Genomic DNA, 23,770 nt, shown 5'->3' on the forward strand with positions numbered 1-23,770 from the left:
CTCCTGGTGCAAATCCACCCCCGGAAATCCCCGTGCAAGATCCCCCCCTGCTCGAGACCCATCCCCATGCGATCCCCATCCCTGTGCAAGCCCCCCCGGGAGATCCCCGGGACCCAGACCCCCGCTGTGAGATCCCTGTGCACGCTGCCCTGGGGAGATCCCCCGTGCTGGATCCCTAAGGGAGATCCCCCCCGTGTGAGATCCCCCAGTGAGATCCCCTGTGCAACCCCACCCCAGGGGAACTTTCCTTGGGGCTTCCGGGGGGGGGACAGTGACACCCATGGGGGACTTAGACACTCGTGGGTGTCCCCCGCTGTGACTCTTTCCTTGGGTGACAGCCAGGCGCCCCTGGGAGGGACGGGGACTGGGATGACCCCAAAAGGACAGGGGAGACCCCAGGGGCCCCGCCCCACGGGGTGGTGCGTGGGTGCCCCCCACGGGCGTCCACGCCAACCCCCACCCGCCCCACGGTCCCCCCGGGACGGGGCGGGTCCTCCGGCCTCCCGCCCCGCCCCGTTAAGCCCCGCCCGCCCCGCCCCGTTAAGCCCCGCCCCCCGCCCCGCCCCGCCCCGCTGCTCAGAGCGGCAGCACCGAGACACCGAGCGGCCGCACCGGCACCGCCACCGCCACCGGCACCGCCCCAGCCGGCCGGTAAGTGCGGGGCTGCGCGGGACCGGAGGCTCCGGCCGACCACCGGGACCGGGACCGGGGCCGGATGGAGGCGGCCGCCTCCATCCGGCCCCGGTCCCGATCCCGGTCCCGATCGCGATCCCGGTCCCCTCAGCCGGGCAGGGAGCCGCGGTAGTAAACACCCGCTACTAGGCACCCCCTCCCGCGGCAAACGGCAATGCCCCCACCCGTGATGCCCCGCCCCGGCCGTGGCCAGGAAGGGGTTAACGGCCCCGGTGTTACCGGCGGTGCCAGGACCCCTCCTCCCGCCGGTGCCCCCCCCCCCCCGCGGGTCCCGCCCGCCCCTTTCACTTCCCCTTTCCCTCCCGTGGGGGGCCCGAACCTGTGACCCGCCGGCGGCGGGGAGGGGGGGACCGGGCCCTTCGGTCCAGGCGGTGCCACCCGGTGCCGGTCCCCACCCGGCCCACGCGGGACACGGGGTCCCTCATCGCCACCCGGTCCCGGTACCCGTCCTCACCCGCTCCCCGCCGTGCTGCCGGGTCCCTCATCCCCACCCGAGACCCGGCGTGTCCACCGTCCTCCGTGGACGCCCCCCGGTCCCCGTGGGGCACGGGGTCCCCCCCCCACCCGCGTCCCCCCCCACGGTGCCACCCAGTCCTCCCAGTGCCGCCCGTACCAGCGGAGCACCGCGATGCCACCCATTACCCCGGGCAGGGCGTTCCCCCCCGCGGGTGGGTGCCGGGCGGGGGGGGTGTGTGTGTGTTGGTGCGCGTGGCCGGACTCCTGAGGAACACGAGTGGAAAGGGGCGCGTGAGGAGGTCACGCGCCCCTGGGCCAGGCTGGGCCCGTCTGGGCCCAACTGGGGCCAAACTGGGCCGTGGCGGCGGCGGAGCCACCTCTTCCGCCCCGAGGCCCCGGGCTGGGGGGGGGGGGGCCACGAGTCATCGCCCCCGCCGTGCTCCGGCCCACGGAGCTTCCGCGAGGCCACGAGTGGGGAAACTGAGGCACGGCATGGGGCGGACCCAAATGTGCCCCAGATGTGAAATGTGCGGCCCGGGGGATGCTGCTCGGGCCGTGGGCAGGGCGGGACCCCCGGGACACGGGTGGGACCCCCCGGGGCAGGCCGGTACCGGTGCCGACGCACGATGCCCGTGACTCGGGGCGGTGCCCGTGGGGCAGGACGATGCCCGTGGGGCCCGGTGCTGCCCACGCAGCAGGAGGATGCCCTCAGGGTGGTGTCTATGGGGCCGCGCTGTGTCCGTGGGGCCAGGGCCGTGTCCGTGGGGGCGTGGGGTGGGAGCGGCCCCAGCCGCTGCTCCCTGCGGCACAAAGGCCCCTTGTCCCACGGGCCGCGGGGGGGGGGGGGGGCCGGGGGGGGCCCATCCTCCCCGTCCCGCTATCGCTAACCACCCCAAAATCACGCGGGGGGGCGGGGGGTGTCAGTGTTTGGAGCAGCCCTCCTCCCCCCAGCCGGAGCGGGGGAGACAAAGGCGGGAAGGAACCGGGCCCCCCCGTGTCCTGCTCCCCCCCGTGTCCATCTGCCCCCCCTCGCGGCGGGATTACGTGCCCCCCCGCAGCCCCCCGCCCGCCCTTGTGAATGGGTCCCCGTGGGACCACGCCCCTCATGCATATTCATTAACTGCTTTGCATTGGGACCGTGAATGGGGGCGTCCCGCCGTGGGGAGGGGTCCTGGGCATCGTCCCCCCTCCCCCCCCACGGGGCCACGGCGGGGGGCGCGGGGGGACCCCGGCGTCCGGGCCGGACCCGCCGGGCCTGGGAACGGGCTGGCGGCCCCGGGGTGTGGGGGGGGTCCCCGCCCCCATCCCCCAACCCCCCCCGCCCGGAAGGACCCAGGCGTCCGGGCCAAGGGCTGAGTCATCGGCTGCCTTAAAGGGGCCGGACACGGCTGGGACACGCGTGTGCACACGGGGGGGCACCACGCGGGAGCGTGTGCGTGTGTGTGTGTGCGTGTGGACGTGCGAGGGTGGCTGTGGGTGCACGCGTGTGCGCACGTGTGCGTGCGGGTGTGGGTGGGTGTCTGGTGCAGGTGGCTGCGTGGGGGGGTGTTTACGGGTGTAGGCACGCGTGTGCGGGGGGGTGTGTGGGTGGGTGCGGGGGGGGGGGCTGCGCATGCGTGCACGTGCCGGGGGTGAGCAGCGCGGTGGGTAGCGGCGGCTCGGTGTCTGTGTGCTGTGTGCCCCCCCTCACGTCTCCATGTCCCACCTCCCGTGTCTGTGTTGCCCGCGTGGGGTGTCCGGGTCCCGTTCCCGCCCCGCCCCCAGCACCCACGGGTGCCGCCACGGGGGAGGGACACAGGAGAAACCCCAAAGGGCGGCCGGGGTGCTGGCGATCGCCATGGCAACCACATCCCGGGGGGGGGGGCAGCAGTTGCCATGGCGACCGAGGCGCAACAGGAGATGGGGGACAGGGTGTGACCCCCCCCCAGTCCCGCCCCCCTCCACACCTGGGCCTGGCATTGGGGGTACCTCGGATCCCCCCACCCAGTGTCCCCCATCCCCGGGTGCCCAGAGACACTGCAGGGGGGATGTGGGGGGCGGGGAGGGGTGAGAGTGTGCAAGTGGGGGGGCTGTGTCGGGGCGGGGGGCTGTGGTGTGCTGGGGGGGCTGTGAGACCATGTGATGGGGGTGTGTCTGTGCATGAGCAGGGTGCGCGTGCAAAGGGTGGGGGGTGTCACTGCAAAGCCAGGGCACAGGTGCAAGGTGGGGGGGGGCGTGTGTGTGTGTCACTGCAAAGCCAGGCTGCGTGTGCAAGCAGCACCATGCAACTGGGGGGGGGGGGATGTGCAAGGCCAGGATGTGTGTGCGAGGCTCCCCCCCATGCTGGGGAGTGTTGGGGGGGTGTGGGCACACGCAGCAGAGCAGCCGCCGCCAGCGCCCAGCGGGTCCCGCCGTCCCCCCCCGTCCCTGTCACATCCCGTGAGCATCACATGAGTCATGGGCCAGCGGAGCCCGGCTGGCGCCGCGGCGTGGGGGGGTGCCGGGGCCGGGGTGGGGGCAGCGGCTGAGGCTGGGCAGCTCATGACGCTGGTGGTGCCAGCCATGGCCGAGTACCGCAGCCTGCTGGAGGAGCTGGCCCAGAACATCACGGCTGAGGACCTGGAGCAGCTGAAGTCGGCCTGCAAGGAGGACATCCCCAGCGAGGAGAGCGAGGCCATTGCCACCAGCCACCACTGGTTCGCCTTCCTGGAGAAGCACAGCAAGCTGGACAGAGGTGAGACCCTGCCGGGGGTGGCCCTGGTTCCCCTCCACTGTCCCCAGCCCTGTCCCTCCCCTTGGCCCCAGCCCTGGCCGCTGTCCTGCTCCCAGTCTATCCCCAGTCTGGTCCCCAGCCCCGTCCCCTGTCTCCATTCGTGGTCCCCGGTCTCTGTCCTGGTCTCCATCCCTGTCGCCTCTCCCGATACCTGTCACCATCAGCTCTCCCCTCGTTCCATCCCTGTCCCCAGTCCCTGTCCCCTCTCCTGGTCCCCATTCCAGTTCGTGACCCCCAGCCCTGGCCCTGCCCCTCCCCTCAGCCCTGTCCTGGTGCCCATCCCTCTGACTGTCCCTGTCCCCTGTGGTCCCCACCCTGGCCCCTTTCCCCATCCCTGACCCTGTCCCCTTGCCCAGTTCCAGTCTCTGTCCCTGCTCCTCATCTCTGTCACCTCTGGCCAGCCCCGCTCCCGGTCCCTGTCCCCTGCCTCGCTGCCCACCTGGACCCCGCCACGTGCTCTGGTCCCCATCCCAGCCCTTGTTGCTGTCCTTTGTCCCCTCTTCCAGTCCCCAGCCCAGTCCCCGTCCCCAGAGGTCATTGTCCCCTGCCCTGGTCCCCATCCCTGCCTGCTCCTCGTCCGCTGTCCCCTGCTGTGGTACCCGTCCCCAGCCCCGGCCCTGGGCACCCCTCGCACTGCAGCGCAGTGGCCCAGCACGCGTCCCCGTCCCCGTCCCCGTCCCCGCAGACAACCTGTCGTACATCGAGCACATCTTCGAGATCTCGCGCCGCCCCGACCTGCTGACCATGGTGGTGCAGTACCGCACCCAGGTCCTCAAGATCTCCGAGGAGGACGAGGTGGACACCAAGCTCACCCGCATCCCCAGCGCCAAGAAGTACAAGGGTGAGCCCCCGCCCCCGCGCCGGGACAGGGACCCCCCCCGGCCCCAGGGCAGGGACAGGGACCCCCACGGCAGGGGCAGGATCGCTTGGATGGGGGGGGACACGCACAGGGAGAGGCCCCCGCTGACCCCCCCCTCCCCGTGTCTCGGCAGACATCATCCGGCAGCCCTCGGAAGAGGAGATCATCAAACTGGCCCCCCCGCCCAAGAAAGCCTGAGGGGAGGCGAGGAGGAGGAGGAGGAGGAGGAGGAGGAGGAGGAGGAGGAGGAAGGCTGTGGCTCCCCCACCCCGTGTCCCCCTGCCACCTCTCCGGCCCCAGGGCGCGGGAAGGCGGGGGGGGGGGGCCAGCACGGTCACTAACAAAGTCTTAACGCTCCCCCCCCACGCCGGGGCCGGGGGCTGGGCGGCTCTGCGTGTGCGTGTGCGTGGGTGTGCACGTGTGGGTGTGCGTGTGGTTGGGGGGGGCGCTTTGCTATTCCCAGGGACCCCCCCAAGCCCTCACCGGGGCAGGGGGACAAGAGGAACAGGGACCCCCCCTCCCCAGTCCAAGTTGTGGCTGGGGGGGGTGACAGGCACCGGGACCACCCCCCACCCCAGTGCTGGGGGGGGACACAGTGCTGGGGCCAGGGACCCAAGTGAGCGTCGCGGGGAGGCGCAGGGATGAAGGACAGGGCAGGTTGGGAGGGAGGCGAGCAGCAGGGCTGATCTGGGGGGGTGTCTTTGCTGACCCCCCAGGCAGGCTGGAGGATGGCATGACTTTGTCAGGCCTCAGCCCCGTGGGGAGGGTGGGGGCACGTCTGCAGTGTGTCCCCCCCGGGGGCTGCGGTGCGTGGGGGGATGAGGAGGTGACATGGTGGGGAGGGGAGGCAGTGGGAGCCCCTGTGCAGGGTGGTGATGTTCAAGGGAGGCAGGGGGCGGACCCCAGACCCCCCTGGGCATTGCAGAAATGTTAGTTGGAAGGACCCCCCCCCAGACCCCCACTTTGTCTGGGGCAGGGGCAGAACTGGCGGCGCCCCCAAACCAGTGAGGCTGATTTTGGGCAGTGGGGGAAGGGTGTCCTTCCAGCCTCCCCCAGTGCCATACTGGGAGGGAGGGAACACCAGACTGGGAAAACTGGCACAACCCCCATTAGTGTGTGCGTGTGTTGGGGGGGGGGGGGTCGTTGGGGTTCAGCTCTAGCTACTAACCAGGGGGGCTAGCAAGGGGTGGGCGCTGGAGAGAGTATATGTTAATATATTTTATTTAATAAAAGCTAAAACCCGCAGAGCGCCTGTGCGCGGCCGCCGGCTCTTGTGTCCCCCATGTGTGTTCCCTCCCCTATTCATTGTCTCCAGAACAGGGACCACCTTCATTTACCCCAAAAAAACTGTGTCTTTTGTTGCAAAATGACTGTTCAGGACCCCCCCTCCCCCCCAGTGAGATCCTGGGGGGGGGAGGAGGGGCAGGGGACACACTGACGTGCCCCAGCCCCTGGGGGGACCCTCCCTGCTCCCTCTACCCCCCCAATCCCCATCCCCCTGACCGTGCTGACTGTGTACAGATCTCTCATAAACAGATGGAGATGAAAGCTGCTCTGGAGGGTCGCGTGGCTCTGTGAGGGGGGCATTTGGGTGAAAACACGGCAAAAAGGGGCAAAATACATCCCTCTGGGAGGGGGGGGGCCGCCTGGGGACATGCTGGCCAGTCTGGGGAGACAGGGAGCCCGGGGAAGGGGACACACAGCCCTCCACCTCTCTCCGTTGGTTTTTATTGCATTTATATATAATATATATTCAAACTTTTACAATAATTTTAACTTGATAACATCCAAGTTCGATTTGGTTTTAATACATATAAAATTAGGCCTCTAACAGTGATGGGGAGCCCTCACCGCCACTCCCCCCAAAAGTGATCTCCTTAAAAGTAACAGAAAATTAAAGGACCCCTTCCCGGCTCCTGGGGGCCCCGGCCACTGCCCCGGCGGGGCCAGAGGGGGGGTGGAGAAGGGCCAAACCAAGTGCAAATCACTGATATGTACAAACTAGACAAGCATCTCTCTGCAAACACCCCTGGGCGGGGGGAGAGGGAGGGAGGTGGGGATGCAGCCCCCCCGGGGGCGGGCCAGAGCCCCCGGGGAAGGGGGAGCCCTGAACAGCGTGAGGGCCAGTGCCAGGGAGGGGGCCAGGTCCCTCCCAAGAACAGCAGGAGAGGGAACCAGGGGGCCACGTTAGTACAAAAATCCCCCGGCCTCCCCATCTCTGCGTGGGTCCTGGGGAGGGAAGGAACCCCCCAGCCAAGGCCATGCTGCCTCTGGTGGTCGTGGGGGGGGGGGCTGCGAGGATGAGGAGGGAGGGGACAGGGAGTGGGGGGGGTCCTTAACAAGTCAATACAAAGCTCAAAGTGTTAGTAGGGATGATGCGTGCCCAGAGCCCCCCTGCCCTGGCCGCGGGGGGCTCACGACGGCATGCACTGCACCCGGTCCGGCCCCTCTTCCTCGTCGTCCGAAGTGTCGGAGGAGCTGGGAGACTCATCCGAGTCGCCGTCTGGCGCTCCTGGCTCTCTTCGGCGCTGCCGGGGGGGGGGGGGGGGGGGGCACAGAGAGAGGGGGTGAAGGGGCTGGGGGAGCAGCAGGCAAAGGCCGGGGGGGACACGAAGGGGACCCCAGCACCTACCCGGTGATGGCGTCTCTGTCGCAGGTGGTGCATGAGGAACCAGAGCATGTGGCTGTCGAACATGTCGGTGTGGTGGAGGCTGTCCTCGTCCCGCTCCAGCTTGTTCTTCTTGATCACCTGGGGCCAGGCGAGGTGGCGGGGGGCGGTCAGGGGGCTGCAGGGCTGGGGGGAACTCCCCCCCGGCCCTGCAGCCGCCTTGACCCCCCCCCACCTCGCTCTCTGGGTCTCACCTCCTTGAGGCCGGCCAGCTCAGTGGGATTCTCTGCCGTGGGTGCCCAAATCTTGACATCGTGGTCGAGGCCGCTGGTGGCCAGGACAGGGAGGTGGGGGTGGGGCTCCAGGCAGTTCACCTGCGTGCAAGAGAGGTGGGGGGCAGTCACCCTAAACGGGGCACCAGGACCGACCCTGGCACCCACAAGCTCTCTGGTAGCCCTCTAGCCCATCACCGTGGCCCAGGGTCTCGCAGTGGCGTGAGGGAGATGGGGAGCCCTTGTAGGGCGAGGTGAGGCAGGCTTCCCATGGGACCCCCCAGCAGGGGAGGGGCTGCCACCCCCGGTGTCCTCTGGCTCTGGGAAGAGTGGGGGAACCTGCCACGCCCTACAAGCAAACCCCAAAATTCAGGGTGCCCTCAAGTAATTCCCAGGGCACCGAGCCCAGTGCACCATGAGAGGCAACGGGTGCAACAAAAGCGGGGATCCCCAACCCCGGCAGCAAACCCAGCAGGAAAGGGGCGGCATCCATCCCGGTGCGCCGACGCCCAGCTCCGGCTGTCCGGGCGGTCCTTGGGCCGGATCCGTCCCCGCTCCGGCTCTGCCAGCTGGGGGTGGCGGTGCCAGCAGCCGCCAGGAGCTGGCACAGGGCCGCGGCCACCCAGACAAAAGGCGACTGTGGGGCCAGCGGAGGAGCGGCAGAGTGGGGACCGGCGCGGGCCAGGAGCGGGAGGGAGCGGCGGGCAGGGCTCTGCCACCCGTCCCCATCCCCACGCCAGTGAGGAACCTGCTGTCCCCTCGACACCGACCCAAAACCTGCTCCTGCCCTGCCTGCCCCGACCCAGGGGTGCCACCAGTGCATCCCGTCCCCCGCCAGCCCTGCTGCTGTGGGGGACAGGCACCGACTGCCCGGGTGGCGCGTGAAACCGAGCGCCTGCCGGTTCCGAGCCGGAACCGGGCGCGGATCCCACTGCCAGCGCAGGCAGCGGCCGCTCGGGACATGACCGCCGTCAGCCGGAGCCTGGGAAATTCGGCGCAGAGCCGGCCCCGGTGCAGCTGCGTCCCTTTCCTGGATGTGACTGGGTGAGGACGCAGCTGCACACCCAGCAGGGAAGCAGCGTTCAGACCTGGCCTGGGAGCACGCAGCTCTCCCTGCAGACCCCATGCAGTCCAGGGGGAACGGTAGGGGGCTGCCCCATCCTGGGCAGCACCAGCTCTGACATCCCCACCCCTCCTTCGCTGACAAGCACCCCGTGGGCATCTGGGTGAAATCCCTGTGCGATTTCGTACACCAGAAGACCTCTGAGGTGCCGTGGCCCTCACCAGCCAGCCTCAGCTGTCCCCGCTGCCACTCCCCAGGCAGCAGCCGTGCTGAGCACCCCACACGTGGGACACCAGGAGCCCACAGGGCCCCTGCTTGCCCTTCAGTAGAAAAAGCACAGAAAGCGGCAGCAAATTCATGCAGGCACGTGGAAGCGGTTTGTGCTGGACGTGGACATCGAGCCCAGCTCGCAGGTGGCAGAGGAGCAGGGCAGCACGGCGGCGGGGACTCACCACTCCTCCGTTGTCACCCTCCATGAACTGCACGATCTGGCAGGACGATTTCTCCCACAGGAAGATGTGGCCGCAGTCGCTGCCGCTCACCACAAACTCACTTTTCGGGCCATAAAAATTGACGCCTTTCACTGAAAGGAGAGAAACAAGCAGCCCGCGGCCATCAGGAGCCGGGCAGCGCTCCCTGTCATGAATTTGCTTCCTGCCTGGCAGCCAGCGAGTTTCCAGGGTTACCGGCGTGGATCTCTTCCGTCCACAGACACATAATAGCTCATTCTTTGCAAGCCCAAGAGTTTGTGTTAAGGGTCTTTGAGAGGAAGACGAAACACAGGGAGCTGCAGAAATAAGCTAAAAGCAGGCAATTATTCTTCCGGGTTGCTCTGGGGACGGCCCCCCACCTCCACACTGCCCCAAAGCCTGGCTGCAGGCACGAGGAGGGGGAAGCTGGAACAAGCTTGGTCCCAGGGAATGGGACACGGTGGTGGTGGGAGCTTGACGTTGACCTGGGGCGAGCCCCTGAGCCCCCCGTAGCAGGGAACGCAGCCTGCCGGGGGCTGGTCTGCCCCAACACCCGCCCCAGCCGGTCCTTACCAGTGGCATTATTGCGATGTCCCTTGTATCTCTTGATGTACTCCGCTCCGTCGCTGTGAGAGGAGTTGAAGAGATAAATGTCTTCATCATTGTAGCTCGCCAACAGCTCTGGTGTAGGATGGAAGAGATGGGCATTAGCAGGGAGCAGGTGGTCTCCCTGCCAGGGGTGGGAGTGCTGCAAGCCCCCCGGGGGCCCAGCAGTGCCTCCCCGGGCCGGGCCGGCTCCGTCCCGCAATGCTGCAGCCTGGGCCGCCTGCGACTCGTCCGTCAGCCCCACTGCGGGTCCGTCACTCACCTGAGCCGTCGTGGCTGTAGACAAGACAGGTGATGTTGGCTTTGGACTCGCTGTTCACCTAGGGAAAGCACAGACAGCTCTGCTCCCATCTCCTCCTCCCGCAGCGTGCCAGCACACCTATGGTGGCCACGTGCCCGCTCAGAGCGCTCAGCGTGCGAGCGACTGCTCTGCAAGAGCTTTAAAGTCAGAGCATAAAATCGATGCCTCTTCCTACACCAAGACAAGACTTTACGGACAGTGGAAGATTTGGGTCAAGGGAAAAAACAAAGCCCAGGCAGTTTGTTCGTCCTCTTGGGCCATTTTCCAGGCAGGAAGCCTGCGAGAGACTTGGCCAGCGAGCGCTTCTCGGCCGCTCCTGCGCGAGGCTCCCGAGGGAGCGCTCCGCAGATCCGAGCGGCAAGGTCTGCCCAGGCCCCATCCCACGTTCTTGCTCCACGGCGAGCGCCGCCGACGCCAGCCCGGCTACGGGAGCTGGGTGAAGGCTGGTCCTGCTGGCGAGGCTGGCACAGGCAGCCCCGCTGCCGGCAGGAGACCAGGCTGCCTCTCACTCAGCCTGCAGCGGACACATTCGCCCCCCGCCCAGCTTTGCCCACCCCATGCCAGGCTCGGCTTTGCTCGGTGCCAGCACGCCGGAGACGGACACACGAGCCGTGGCGCTGCGGCAGGGCTGCCGCCCACCCACGCAGGCGGCCAAGAGCTGGTGGCCGCTGCGGGATGTCGTCTGCCAGTCAACCCGCCCGTGAGCTCCCCCACACCGCGCCCTCGCCGCGGAGGGACCTCCAGTGCCGCGCAACACGCCGGTACGCCATGAAATTGAGCCGCTTACCAAGTGGTGAGGGCAGAACTTCTTTAGTACACCGTTGTTCTCATTCTCATCTATTTTCCGCTGGTCATAAATCCTGGGGGAAGGATGGCAGGCATTTGGCACTCGCTTGAGACACGAGGGATGCTGCGCTGACGGGCACAGAGGGCCGGTGCCGCACGCCCCCGCGGGCTGGGGCAGGAGGAGAGCGGCAGAGCAGCAGCTCTCCACGACCACGCAGATGCCACCTCTGAGCCAGCTCCGAAACCACGACCTGCCCCGACGCTGGCCGGAGGCTCCGGCCCTCACCAAGGGATCTGTGGAGCTGCAAACGGCCTGGAGTGGCAGAAGTCTTGGCCAAAGCAGCTTAATGTCACCTCTTGTTATGTTGGAGGCATCGCTTGGTGGTGCGTGACAACATCAAAGCCTGCGCGCGCACAGGCTGCAACCTGCGTTCGGGGCTCTGCCAGCCCGGGGGCTGTTCTGCAAGGGGGACGTGACCGCCACCATGCTTGTCCCTTGGCTGGCTTGGCTCCTCCAGGCCCCCAACCTCCCCGAGCCTCCCCGATGTGGGAGCCCACCAGGAGCTGCCCAGTGCCACAGACGCCACAGGGAGAGGAGGGACTCAGATAGGGGCAGAGGACAGAGAGAGCAGCAGAGAGCGGGAAGGAGGGGAGGCTGTGTTTCGAGCAACGATCCTGGGCTCTTCCAAAAGCTACCGAGCTAGCGAGGCACTGGCGCTGCTGTCTGAGCAGTCTGCGAGCCCATGTGTTCAGTGTTTCCATGCCCAGCGCCCCAGGAGCCGCTGCTTGCATGCCAGACACCCGCGTGGCTGGCGCTCCGGGGAGCTGACACCGCGTGAACGATCCCAGCAGCAGGGCTGTGGCGTCTCCCGGCTCCCCGTGGAGTGGCCCCTACACATCCTTGCGGAGCCAAGCAATGCCGTGGCTCTGCTCGCTCTCGGGGAGCTGGGAAGCAGGCGGGCTTGGTGCATGCACGATTCACCTCTGCCCAGAACAGACACCACTCGAGATGCACCTTAAAATCCACTGGCTCCAGGGGAGCTCTGCACTGATGCAGGGAGCTGAGGGGCCAGACACACCGGCACAGCCCGGTCCCACACAGGGGGCTGCCCCAAGGGTTTCAAAGGCTGGGGGGCTTGCATTTATCACTTAAGGAGCTTGGTCTCCCTGAAACCAAGACCTTTCTCAGGCCTTAATCTCATCTCCGATGCCTGCCAGGCACCATCCACGGGTAGGGGACTGAGAGGCGGTTTATCAGAAGCTCGTTAAGAGCATTGCTAGTTCCCATTGCGGAGAGAAGGATCTCCCAGATGGACAGTGGATCCCAGGGCTAAACCTCAAAGGATCCAAATCCTTTGCTATTAATCCCCCTTGTGATCCCACTGCTTAAGGGAGAACAGGCTGTGGAGGCATTAATGACCGCAGCCACGAGTGTTTCTGGGGGGGCATCAGAGTTTTCAGAGTTTGTGGGGGTAATCGCTGAGCTCCCATGGGATGTTCAAGTCCACTTTGGAGACTCAGTCTGGGTCCCCAGCACAGACTCACCTGACAAACTGATCTCTGCCTCCCACAGCAAACTGGTATGTGTTGGCTGGGTTCACGTAGATGGTGTACAGACCCACTTTCTTCTCCTTTTCCTTTGTCACAACCAGTTTCCTTTAAGAGATGAGCAAAAATAATAATAACAAAAAAAAAAATTCCACCTCGAATTCAAAACAGGGTCCAGATGGGAAAAGCAGGAGCTGCGCGAGTCTCTTACTCACTCCCAGGAAAAAAAAAAAAAAAACAGCACACCACCAACAAAAAAAACCACCACCCAACCATTCCAGCCTCCCAGTTGAAGCGAGCACATGCTCTGTCTGCGACTCAAGCAGCGCAGAGTGAAATCATTCCCTGGTGTTTTCCTCCCAAACGTCTGAAGGGTTTCAGGGCCTGAACTTGAGCCTGACAGAGCCGGACAGGCAGCGGCAAGGGCAGAATCGGATTAACTCCAGAGCAGAAATGCTCTGCTGTTATTTTCTCCACCCGTCTCTCCATAATAAGGCCCAGATTTAACGAAATCTGACACACACACCATCCCCCCTCCCCCAGGAGCTCAATATTTCGGCTTTGCAGACACGAACACAAACTGAGGCAGCATCCTCAAGAAGGAACAGCCAGCTCAGAAGCTTGTCTTTCTTCTAATTATACCGTTCGGCTTAATGAAAAATGGGAGCTGCCTACAGTCTGCCTGCGAACCCTGCCTCCAGAGCGGTTTCACGCTCACAGGGTGACAATTCCCTGCGAGCATCAAACCCAAACAGCAGCGTGGATCCCCACAAAGGAGGAGGAGGGACAGAGCCACGCCAGCTTACTGACCAACAGACTCCGCTCGAAACAGACCCGGCAAATGCGGGGGGAGCAGGGATGAGGATTAAATGCGGCTGTTTTGAAACGCCCCAGCAGTTTTTGTCCTGGTTATGAAACAGACGGGTTTAAGGCTGTAGCCAAAAGCACTCACACATACAAATAAAACCAAACCACCAGGAGACGAGCGCCGAAGCCCCCAGTTTTAAGCAGGATCATCTTCAGAATAATACACCGCTATATTGGAAAAGTACCACGATACCAAAACCAGGCATCTGTTTGAACACCCGCCGCGGATTTATTTTGGAAGCTTGTCAGAAACGACAGATCTCTCGGCGATACGGGTTAAGATCCAGCATGCAACACCCGGCTGCTTGCTAATTATTGTTTTTCAATTAACTGCAATAGCGCTCATGCGACGAGCGCGTCAGGCGAACCGCGAGCTCTGAGCTGCTGCCAGCGTGGAGAGATTTCAGTGCTGTGATTAATCAGCCACTTCACTGCGCAGGAGGGGCGCGGGACCCTCAGCGCTGCCCCCGGGATGGGCAAACGGGTGCCGGATGGGCAGCCTTTGGCAGCCGCCGTGGCAGGAACGCCTGCGCAGGGACCTGCCGCACCGGTATTATTTCTGTGTCCTATCTGAACCAGGCCCCATCCTGGGGAGGACAAGGGTTCAAACACACCTGACTAATTAGCAAGGTTCATATCCGTATCCTCACATGAGATGGCCAGCCCCAGACCAGCCACCAAAAAGCTCCCCGGTCTGACCCTGCACCTCAGGAAAGACAGCACTGCTTGAAAGCCAGAAAATATCCCTTTTCCCACTTTATGCCCATCGAACAGGCACGTGCTGCCGTGAAAACGCAGCAGCACAAGAGGGACCCTCAGCCCTATGCAGGCAAGCACCACCCGCTCGCAGGGAAGCCCCCTGGGACCCCAGATCTCCCTCTGGAGCTTCCCCGGTCCTGGCAGTGGGAACGGGTAGAGAAATACTCACGAGGCAGGCCGGTCTTGTCTCAGATCAATGGTGAAGACTACAGCATCTTCACCTGCTGATAGGAAAGTGCATGGAGAATCCGGTTCTAGGGCCAGCTGGAAGATAAATACTTGGGCATTGGTTCCCTTGTTACCCAAAGTGGCAAGATCCCTTTCTCCCAGTAAACCATCGGCTATTAACAGGAGCTGATACAGCACCAAGCCCTCTACACCGTGGTCAAGTGCTCACGTCACTGCTTTGCAGGGCACAGAGACCCTCGTCACCCTCAGAGGCGACAGCAATTATAAGGAAGTATTTAAGAGTTGGTCCCCCCGTACCAGTGGCTCTGCCTTCGCTATTTCTGGCAGCTGGTGAGCCAGGACAGTCCCCGGGTGTTTCGGGGGTCCCCAGCTGCAGCCCGCCCCCTCCGCAGGCTGGTCTGGGCTCACCTTGTGCGAGGCTCCTTTGTGCTGTGCCACGCGTTTGGTGTTTCTGCAGCACTGGGTGGCGGAGAGCTCGGCCACCCGGACCTGGCCGTCCCGAGCACACATCGCCAGAGTGGAGTCGCCACTGTTGGGGAGGAACTTGGCCTGGAAAAGAGCAAGCGGAGGGGCAGCTTTCAACACCAGGGCAGGGGCTTGTGTACACAGCAACGGAAATGGGGTGAAACAGGAGAGGAATCGAGGGCAGCATCCCCGCCTGACCCCAACGAGCCCTGGATGCTCAGATCTGCAGGCAGCGACTGCGAAGCCTCGACTCGATGGGCCGAGCTCTCCGAGCAATCGCCCTGGCCCCTTCTGGCAAGCGCGGGGAGCCGAGAGCCTGGCGGAGACGCTGCTGTGTCCCTCCAGGCGCGGGCTGTGCCGTGGTGGCAGCAGAGCCCGGCCCTCCAGGCCCCTCTGGCGGTGGCAGAGCTGCCACACTGCCCACGCGCCGGGCTGCCCGCCACGGCACAGCTGCCCCCTCTGAGCGCGGGTCCTGCCCACGGCCCCTCCCAAACCTGCTGCTCACCAGGGCCAGAGGAGCAGCAGGGGGACGCTCTGCAGGGAGCGGGGCCATCTCACCCCACCGTCCCCAGCCAGGGCTCCGAGAGACGGTGGATTTTCGGCCACACCGGTGGGTTTTGATGGTTAGTTACCACCGCACAGCGCTGGACTCCTCTCGCAGCCCTTAGCTTTAACCACACATTTCTTTCGCCCCACAAAGTATCATTCAGATGAAATTTTGTGCTTCTAGAGCCAGCACCTGCCCAGCATGGGGAATCTTCTACCATCCCTGGCCCTCCAAGGACCCTCCCCACACACTCCTCACCTGGAAGACGTTGCTCTTGTGGCCGCTCTCGAACTCCAGCACCGGCTGCCTCCTGACCCAGTCCCACACCACCACTTTGAGGTCGTCGCTGCCACTGGCCAGCCATGTGCCACGCTGGTTAAAGTGCAGGGTGTTGACGCAGCCCGTGTGGCCCTCCAGGCCATGCTGGAGACGGAAGCGTTGCACAAAGACCCTGGCCCCGCAGGCCTCGTAGACGAAGCGGGCACTGGAGCCCAGCTCCCTTTCCCGGAGGGCATGGACCGCCTGCCAGCGGGGCTGGGGCAGCGCCGTGGTCTCCGAGGACACCCAGTCCTCCAGGGCCTGCTCATCATCGGAGGAGTCTTGGTCGTGGTTGGCACGCTTGCGCTGGGCACGGCGGTGGGACCGCTGCTCCTCCTCTTCGTCCTCCTCCTCTTCCTCCTCCGAGTGCGACCGGTCAAGGGCACGGTTTTCCTCGTTTATGGAGTAGTGGCCTGTGTCATCCATGCTATCAGAGTCCTTCTCTTCCCCCGAGCTCTCTGTGTCCGTGTCCCGGCTCTCTGTGCTGGTGCGGTTGGGCCCCACATCGTCTCCCGTGAGGCTCAGGCTGAGGTCGGAGGCCTCCACCTCGATGCCGGAGGAGGTTTCTCGGCCCTCCTCAGCTGACATCTCCTCCGGGCTGCTGGACAAGCTGCCTGCGTGGTGCAGACAAGGCCATGAGCCTCCCCAGCAGGAGACCCCAGGCATGGGGAGACCAGTCCCTGCCAGCACCCTTACCATTCACTATGTCCGTCTTCCCCTCCATGCTGCTCCCTTTATCCGACATCGCGTTTTCCAGAGTGCTCACCCTGTGTGCGAGAGAGGGAGAGAGTGGAAGCTGGAGCATCCCTGCCACGGCCAGTCTGCCAAGACGGAGACATGCTGCCCTGTCCCTGTGTCGGTGGAGCCGCACGCATAGCCACGGCATCGTGGGCTGATCTGGAGAGCACGGCTTTCTGAGGGAAAACGCAATCAGCGGAGGAAGCAGCACGGACGTGGCTACAGGCTCGGTGGCCATGCTCGATGCACACAAGTATGCATGACAACAAAAGCTCATCAGCCATCGCTGAGGGCAGAGCGAACGGCAACGCCTCTCGGCCTCCACCGAGGCACCCGCAGCTGGGCAACAGGGCTGCTCGCCACCATCCCCTGAACTCCTCTCCAGTTTCTAATTTGCTCAGACGCCATCAACTCAGCAGGGAAGCAGATCCGTGACCTGCCACGTTGCCTCTCCTCCTGCCTGCGGGACGGCTCCCGGCTTCCACTGCCTGTGCCCGGACCCCCCTTCACCTCCCGCAGTAAGACAGGCGCTTCCCAACTGGCGACCCCCAGCCACACTCAGGGGAAGGAGGAGGTGTTGGCTCCAGCTTGGCAGCAACGGCTACAGCAAGGCAGCTGCCCAACACATCCCTGGCTTGGGGCGGGCAGGGAGGCAGGAGCGGGGCTCGGATCGCAGGCAGATGAGGCAAGGTGGCTGGGAAGGCAGCGAGTCACGGTATCGAGAAACTTCTTGGCACCTGCAGACTGCAGGCAGCCAGCTAAAAGCTGCTCAAGAGGTTTTTTTAACCCCAACAACAGATTTTTAAACACCTTCCCACACATAATCCTCCCAGTCTCGCCGATGGGCTGTTTTCCTCCACACCACAGCCAGGACAGCAGCCCCAGACACCTGGCCACCCCAACTAGTCGTTGCCAAGAGCAAGCTTTGGCCTTTGGCTCCCCCAACAACCCTACTTCTTCCGGGGAGCGGGCAAGAGCAGAGCCAGGCGACGAGGCCAGCAGCTCCCCAGCACTTCCAGTTGCTCCAGGAGAGGTGGGCCAATTCCTCACAAGTGCATGGAAAACCAAAGGCAAGCACGTTTTTGGCTCCTGGGCATTTCCCAGCCCTTCCTTTGGAGAGCTGGGTGCCATAGGGAGGGGAGGCAAGAGCTGCAGGAGTGGTGACAGTCCCGCTGCATCCGAGGATGGGGTCCAAAGCGGCCCCAGCTCCCCAGTGCTGCAGGGCAGCTCCTGCGGGGCTCTGGCTGCGAGGTGGAGCTGCCTCCATGCCCAGGGACTGCAGACCCCCCTGCCCAAGATCACAGTGCCCATCGCTTGCCGGAGGTCACAGGTGGCTTTTGGCGAGAGCACCTGCCAGCAGAGCCGCCTCGCCGGGCTATGCCGAGACACAGGAGGAAAACATGTCAGAGTCACGAGCAGCAGAGGTTTTGCCAAGGTGGAGGGAAAAAAAAAAAAACCCACCACATTTTATTTATGCTTTGCTCGTTCTTTACTTTCCTTCTATTTTTAGTCAGACTTTTTCATACTTGGTTTAGCTGCTTGTTCTTAACTAGTGTCAGGGAGTCTGCTAAAAGTTCCCCATTTACACGCAGGGAAAAGCCAAAGCCAGAACATCATTAACTCCGATTACAGCAAACACTCGAGAGACTAATCCTCGTTAGACTGGGAATTAGCACCAGCAGAACCCCGAAGAGCCAAAGAAGGCAAAAGGCTCTGCCCAGGCTGGGTCTGTCACTGCCAGTCCAAGCCTGAGCACGGCTCCTCTCTAAAAAACAGGTGATTTAGGAGGCAAGCAGGGCTTGCTGAAGCTGCCAACCCACAGGTACAGCTGCAGGGCGATGGAGCACCGGGGTGCTTGGGCAAGGCTTGGGCAGCCGGGCTGGCTTCCAGTGTAGGAACGTTTATAAGGAAATGAAGTTTATGCATCTGAAAACACCAGCGAGCTTCAGCCAACTGCAGCTGCTCGCTCAGTAATAAGAGGAGTAGTGCAGAAGAAAAAAAAGAGTTTTCTGCAGCTTCAGTTTTAACTCTTCCGCAGCTGGCACTGCCAGCCTGTGTAAAAACACTTTAAAACCACCAGTACTGTGCAGAGGGGGAGGAAAGGGCTGAAAAGCAGTGCTGGGGACAAGAACTGCCACAGAGCTTCAGCCTCCTCTCCCGCCCCTAAACCCACCGGATCTCCACTCTGCACAAGCAGCCAGACGTGGTGCCGAGCCCGTCCCTCCAGCGCCGACAGCTCTCGGCACGTGAAGGCTTCGTGCCGGCGGCGCAGCGGGGAGCAGAGCGGGTGCTCACCTCCCGCAAAGCGCCAAGGCTCAGCCCTAGGAGGGGATTACTCACCACCGCAGCGGGGGCGACTCGTGCTCGCTCAGCCAGCAAGTTCGTGGTGCTGCAGACGGTGCCCCCGTGCCCGGCCAGGTCTGTCCCCAGGGGCTGCGGGCAGGACCATGCAGGAGCTGGGGCAGGACTGGTTTTAATTTACTGCTCTTCGCGGTGAGGCGACGCCATCCCTCGTATGGTGCCTGTCACGCTGATGACTAAGAAACAGGCTCAAAACACTGCAGTGCTCAGCTACGGCTTAACTCCCCACCGCCTGAGTCGTTAGGAGATCAGAAAGTCCATCAACAGGTCGGCTTTCCCTCCACCGATTATTTTGCCTTCGGCAGCATTATTAATCCAAGGGGCTGGAAGAGTCATTGCACATAGGAAAGGAACCAGGTTTGGACTTTGCTCCTCAGCAGTTATTTTCCTCTGCCAAATTACCTATTCAGATCTGTCATTAACACTGTTTCACGGCAGCCTTTTCATGAAGGTGAGGAACAAGAAACACGCTTTCAGAGGAGAGGAATCCATTACCAAATAATTAGCCTGACTTCACATCTCATCCACCCACACCAGAGGACCGTAACCTCACTAGGAAATTAAGAGAATTGAGAAAAAAAAACATCCTCAGCTCCTTGGTGGAGCAGACAGCAGGGACAGATGTGGCCTCTGCCAGCACCAGGGACATCGTGGGTGACACCGGGCTCCCCAGCCATCTTCTACACCCGGGAGCACGACGCCAGCCCGTGCTGGCTGCCCAGCACCGATGGATAGCCGGGCTGGGTATTCAGCTACGACAACTCTGTCAGCCTCCCAGCCACCCACCAGCTCCACTCGCAAGCGCTGAAGCCGTTCACGTGGCAGGGAGATTAAAGCGCGCGTCAACCGGCAGCCCCGCGGCATGGTTCGGCACAGCACAGCGCGCCGTCGGCAATCGAGGGCTCAGGCAGGGACAAACCGGCAGCAGGAGGACACGGGGGAACCCTGCACTTGAGTTACTGGCACTGGAAACGCAGACAGCGCCAGAGGTATCGCTTCCACCTCTCCAAATTGAGGAGCACTGGTTGAGGGAAGCAATGAGACGCTGCTCGGTGCTGACCGGAGGGAGCTGGGACACAGCCAGCCCTGCAGAGAGCCCCGAGCCCTCACAGAGGGATTTGAGCCCCTCACCAAGCTGCCAGCACCAGGCCCGGCCTCCTGCCAAGGCAGCAATGCCTCAGGGCACGCCACTGGAGCTGGTGAACCCAGCCCGGTCCTAGGGCACTGTGCCAAGCAACCCTGAGAGCCAACACATGGGTCTTGCAGTTCCCTGGAGTCAACATCTGGACAGGATCCCTGCTCCCAGCTTCACATGCTCGAAGTCTGACTCTCCGGCACCCTTGTGAGGGCCCTAAAAATATCCCTCCACATGCCACAGCCTCATGGCTGCCTGCACAGCCACCAGGATCTACCCGTGGGTGCTGCCACAGCGCTGCTGCCTCCTCCCCCTGCGGCAGGAACGGCCCCAACCCAGCAAACGAGCGCCTGGGCCTCAGCATGCTGCTGACACAGTGCGCCGGGGCTCACAGCCCCCAAACCAGAATGGTACTGGTCAGCAACTCCAACAGTCACGCCCAGGAGATGGTCCTTTCCATCCCGAGCTGCTACACCAACCTGTAATGCCATGAGGCAGCGGGACACAGGCCATGCTCTGTGCAACAGCCAGCTCCAGCCCGTCGCTGCCGCACGAGATTCGCCATCCATCCACACCGGCACTCGGTGCCCCTCCACAGCACCCGCAGGACTCAGCCACGCACCGCAGCGTTGCCAACCTAGCCGCTTTACAGCTGGAAACCCAGCACTCACAGCCGCTTCGTCCCTGAACGATCCGTCATTAAAATATTTACATAGCTATATAAACACCCAAATAGCCAGCCTCAGTGGGCGCTCGGCACCCAGGCTGTGTTCCGGCTACGTAAAGCAGAGGAGCAACGGGGCCAGAAGCGAGCACAGGGCATTTTCAACCCACAAAGAGCCCCTCACCTCGGTTTCCAATGTCCCAGCATGCCAAGACGCCCACAGGACACCATGGTGTGCCCTCGTGCCTGTGTTTACACCGGGTCCCTCCCGCATGTGTGGCACTGGGCTCGGCTGAGCCTCTTCTATTTAAGGAAAGTTTTCTCATCGGACCTGGATGAAGGCAACCTTATTTGTTCGCTGCAGGAGCCTTCCTCCCCCCCGAGATGGTGTTGGGGGGTTTAAACCCCCAGTTAAACCTCCCACAATGAGCAGGTTTCCACTGTGAATGCCCCTCGCAGGGGAGAGGCTGGCCGGGTGCCTCTGGTTTGCCGAGACAGGGGCAGAAACCTGCCAGTGGGCCGTACTTGGGAGAGCTTTGGTTAATTACAAACCTACTCGGGATCCCGGCAGGTCCTAGTGACGACGCTAATTAAGCATCTTCCTGTCTGCAGTAACACGGAGGTCCAGAATCCCCACCTTGGAGCATCCTGGGCACAGCAGCTTCTCCTTGGGCGACACAGCACCCACCTCCCCACCGCTTTTCCCAGCCATCCCGTGGCACAGCCCTGGCTCCCGCAACACCTCATGGGACAGCATGAACCCGCTCCCAGTGCGGGCAGGGCCTAATTAACCGCGGCTAATCAGAACCAGCTCCTCAGCATGTAGTGTTGCCCCCTCCCCATCCAGCACCCTGGAGGAGGGAGGCTCCTGGCTCCCAGGGGGAAGTGGTCGTCCTGAGGCCGAGGAGAGCCCAGCCAGCAGGAGACATCCCACAGGAGCAAAGGGGTGGGCAGCCAGAGGAGCCCAGGGCCGCACCACCAACACAATTCGGCATTGTGAAGGAGACTGAGGCAGCTGCAGCCCAAACGTCCACCTCTGGTGCATGCAGGACAGACGGACACAAGGCAAGCGCTGCCGGACGCGGGGTGGCCCACTCACCTGCGCGGCGGCGGCAGTGCCGCAGGCAGCGAGCGCTGGGGCTGGAGGTTCGCTGGCAGCTGACAGAAACGACAGGTTAAAGCCCGGCAGCGCAGGGTCTGGCTGTGCCTGCCCCGGGGACCCCTGCCCCCGAGGGACCCCCCTGGGGACAACTAGGACTGTCCTACAAGGGAGAGGACAAGGAATGCCCAAGGACAAGGAGGTTTGGACCTGGGGGGCAGGAGGGACCCTCAGCCGAGCTCCCTCTCTTGACCGAGGCAGTGGGACCATTACTAGGGCTGGGAAGGACCCCCAGTGCCCCCCCCCAAGGCACTGTGACACCAAGGGGAAAACACAGAAGAGTCCCTGTGGGTGGAAGGGGACCCTTAGCACCCCCCCGAGGCATGGCAACACACTGGGTACGGCAGGGATCTCCTCAGCATCCCCCCAAAGAGACAATGACACCATGGAGGCGACAGAGACCAGCCCTGGGGGCAGAAGGGACCCCCAGTAGTCCCTGCAAGGGATGACAACACCCCGGGGGCAAGAGAGACCACCCCAGCACCCTCCTCAAAGGCTCAACGTCCCCACAGGAGCAGCAGGTACAGTCCTGGGGGCAGCAGGGAGCCCTGAAAAGCACAGCAACCCCCTGAAGGTCCAGGGACCCCCCCCAAAGGCTCAGCAATCCCCTGGGGGCAGCAGGGAACCCACCAAAAAGGCTCAGCGACACCCTGGGGGCAGCAGGGTCCCCCCCGAAAAGGGTCAATGATACCCTGGGGGCAGCAGGGACCCTGTCCCCCCAAAGAGACAACTGACACCCTGGGGGCAGCAGGGAATCCCCCTGCCCCCAAAGACTCAGCAACACCATGGGGGCAGCTGGGATCCTCCACAAAGGCTCAACGACCCCCTAGGGGCAGCAGGGAATCCCCCAAAAGGTTCAGGTACCCCTCTGGGGGCAGCAGGGACCATCCCAAAAGGCTCAGCAGGGAACCCACCAAAAAGGCTCAGCAACACCCTGGGGGCAGCAGGGATCCCACCCCCCCAGAGGCACAAAGACAACCTGGGGGCAGCAGGGAACCCACCAAAAAGGCTCAGCGACACCCTGGGGGCAGCAAAGAACCCCCCAAAAGGCTCAGCAACACCGTGGGGGCAGCAGGGATCCCCCCGAAAAGGCTCAACGACCCCCTGGGGGCAGCAGGGACCCCCCACAAAGGCACAACAACACCCTGGGGGCAGCAGGGACCCTGTCCCCCCAAAGAGACAACTGACACCCTGGGGGCAGCAGGGAATCCCCCTGCCCCCAAAGAATCAGCGACACCATGGGGGCAGCTGGGATCCTCCACAAAGGCTCAACGACCCCCTGGGGGCAGCAGGGAACCCCCCAAAAGGCTCAGCTAAACCCTGGGGGCAGCAGGGAACCCCCCAAAAGGCTCAGCTACTCCTCTGGGTGCAACAGGGACCATCCCAAAAGGCACAACAGCACTCTGGGGGCAGCAGGGAACCCCCCAACAGGCTCAGCGGACACCCTGGGGGCAGCAGGGAACCCCCCGAAAAGGCTCAGCGAAACTCTGGGGGCAGCAGGGAACCCCCCAGTGCCCAATGACCCCACTGGGGTCTCAAGAGCCCCCCCAGCCGCCCCGAAAGCCCTGGTACAACGCGGTGGCGGCGGGTTCCCCCCCCAGCTGGGCCCCCCCCGGAGGAGTCCGCCCGGCCCCGCCCCCAGCCCTGGCCCCGGACCCGCCGCCCGGCGGGTGGGGGAGGGGAAGGCCGCAGGAGCCGGGGCTAGAACCGCCGGTGAGGGCCGGGAGGGGGAAGGGAGGGGAGGCCCCGCACCGACCCGACTCCCGGCAGCTCCCGGCCGTCGCTCAGGCGCAGGCCCCGCGGCCGCCGGCTGCTTCTCCGCCACCGGCTCCGGGCCCAGCCGCCGCCATCTTAGTGCACCGCCTCCGCCGGACGCTTTACGGCGCCGCTTTACGGCAACGGCCAGTAGCGCGACAGCGCGCGACAGCACCGCCCCGGCCCCGCCGTCGCCATGGCAGCGGCGACCCCGAGCCCCGCGGTATTGTAGTGTCCCCCCGTGCCCCCTTCCTCGTGTTATTGTGGGGTCACCTTGTCTCCCCCCACTGTCACCGTACGGCCACCCACCCTCTATGTGACTGGAGGGTCACCTTGCCCCCTCCCATATTGTAGGGTCGCCCCAAGCCCCGCCCATGTTACCGTAGGGTCTCACACGCC

General features: G+C 64.0%; 2 protein-coding genes across 3 annotated transcripts; one reads left to right on the forward strand and one right to left on the reverse strand.

Moving 5' to 3' along the window:
• Positions 1-563: 563 nt before the first annotated feature.
• On the forward strand, positions 564-6,311 carry PEA15 (proliferation and apoptosis adaptor protein 15). Its single transcript, XM_075075497.1, has 4 exons — positions 564-651; positions 3,689-3,862; positions 4,587-4,742; positions 4,894-6,311. The coding sequence occupies exons 2-4, from the start codon at positions 3,691-3,693 to the stop codon at positions 4,956-4,958; spliced, it is 393 nt and encodes a 130-aa protein (XP_074931598.1). The 5' UTR covers positions 564-651; positions 3,689-3,690; the 3' UTR covers positions 4,959-6,311.
• A 160-nt stretch (positions 6,312-6,471) lies between these two features.
• On the reverse strand, positions 6,472-23,498 carry DCAF8 (DDB1 and CUL4 associated factor 8). Of its 2 annotated transcripts, XM_075075495.1 has the most exons (14): positions 23,373-23,497; positions 21,557-21,615; positions 16,256-16,326; positions 15,500-16,173; positions 14,638-14,778; positions 14,210-14,304; positions 12,412-12,522; positions 10,868-10,940; positions 10,042-10,099; positions 9,747-9,854; positions 9,156-9,286; positions 7,623-7,742; positions 7,393-7,509; positions 6,472-7,288 (listed from the first exon to the last, which is right to left on the reverse strand). In XM_075075495.1, the coding sequence occupies exons 3-14, from the start codon at positions 16,302-16,304 to the stop codon at positions 7,175-7,177; spliced, it is 1,791 nt and encodes a 596-aa protein (XP_074931596.1). In that variant the 5' UTR covers positions 16,305-16,326; positions 21,557-21,615; positions 23,373-23,497; the 3' UTR covers positions 6,472-7,174. The 2 variants fall into 2 exon arrangements, with proteins under 2 accessions (XP_074931596.1, XP_074931597.1); XM_075075496.1 differs by lacking the exon at positions 21,557-21,615 and having other exon boundaries at positions 23,373-23,498.
• Between the last annotated feature and the right edge of the window lie 272 nt (positions 23,499-23,770).

This window comes from Phalacrocorax aristotelis, chromosome 25 (genome assembly GCF_949628215.1).
Source record: "Phalacrocorax aristotelis chromosome 25, bGulAri2.1, whole genome shotgun sequence".
NCBI classification, from domain to species: domain Eukaryota; kingdom Metazoa; phylum Chordata; class Aves; order Suliformes; family Phalacrocoracidae; genus Phalacrocorax; species Phalacrocorax aristotelis.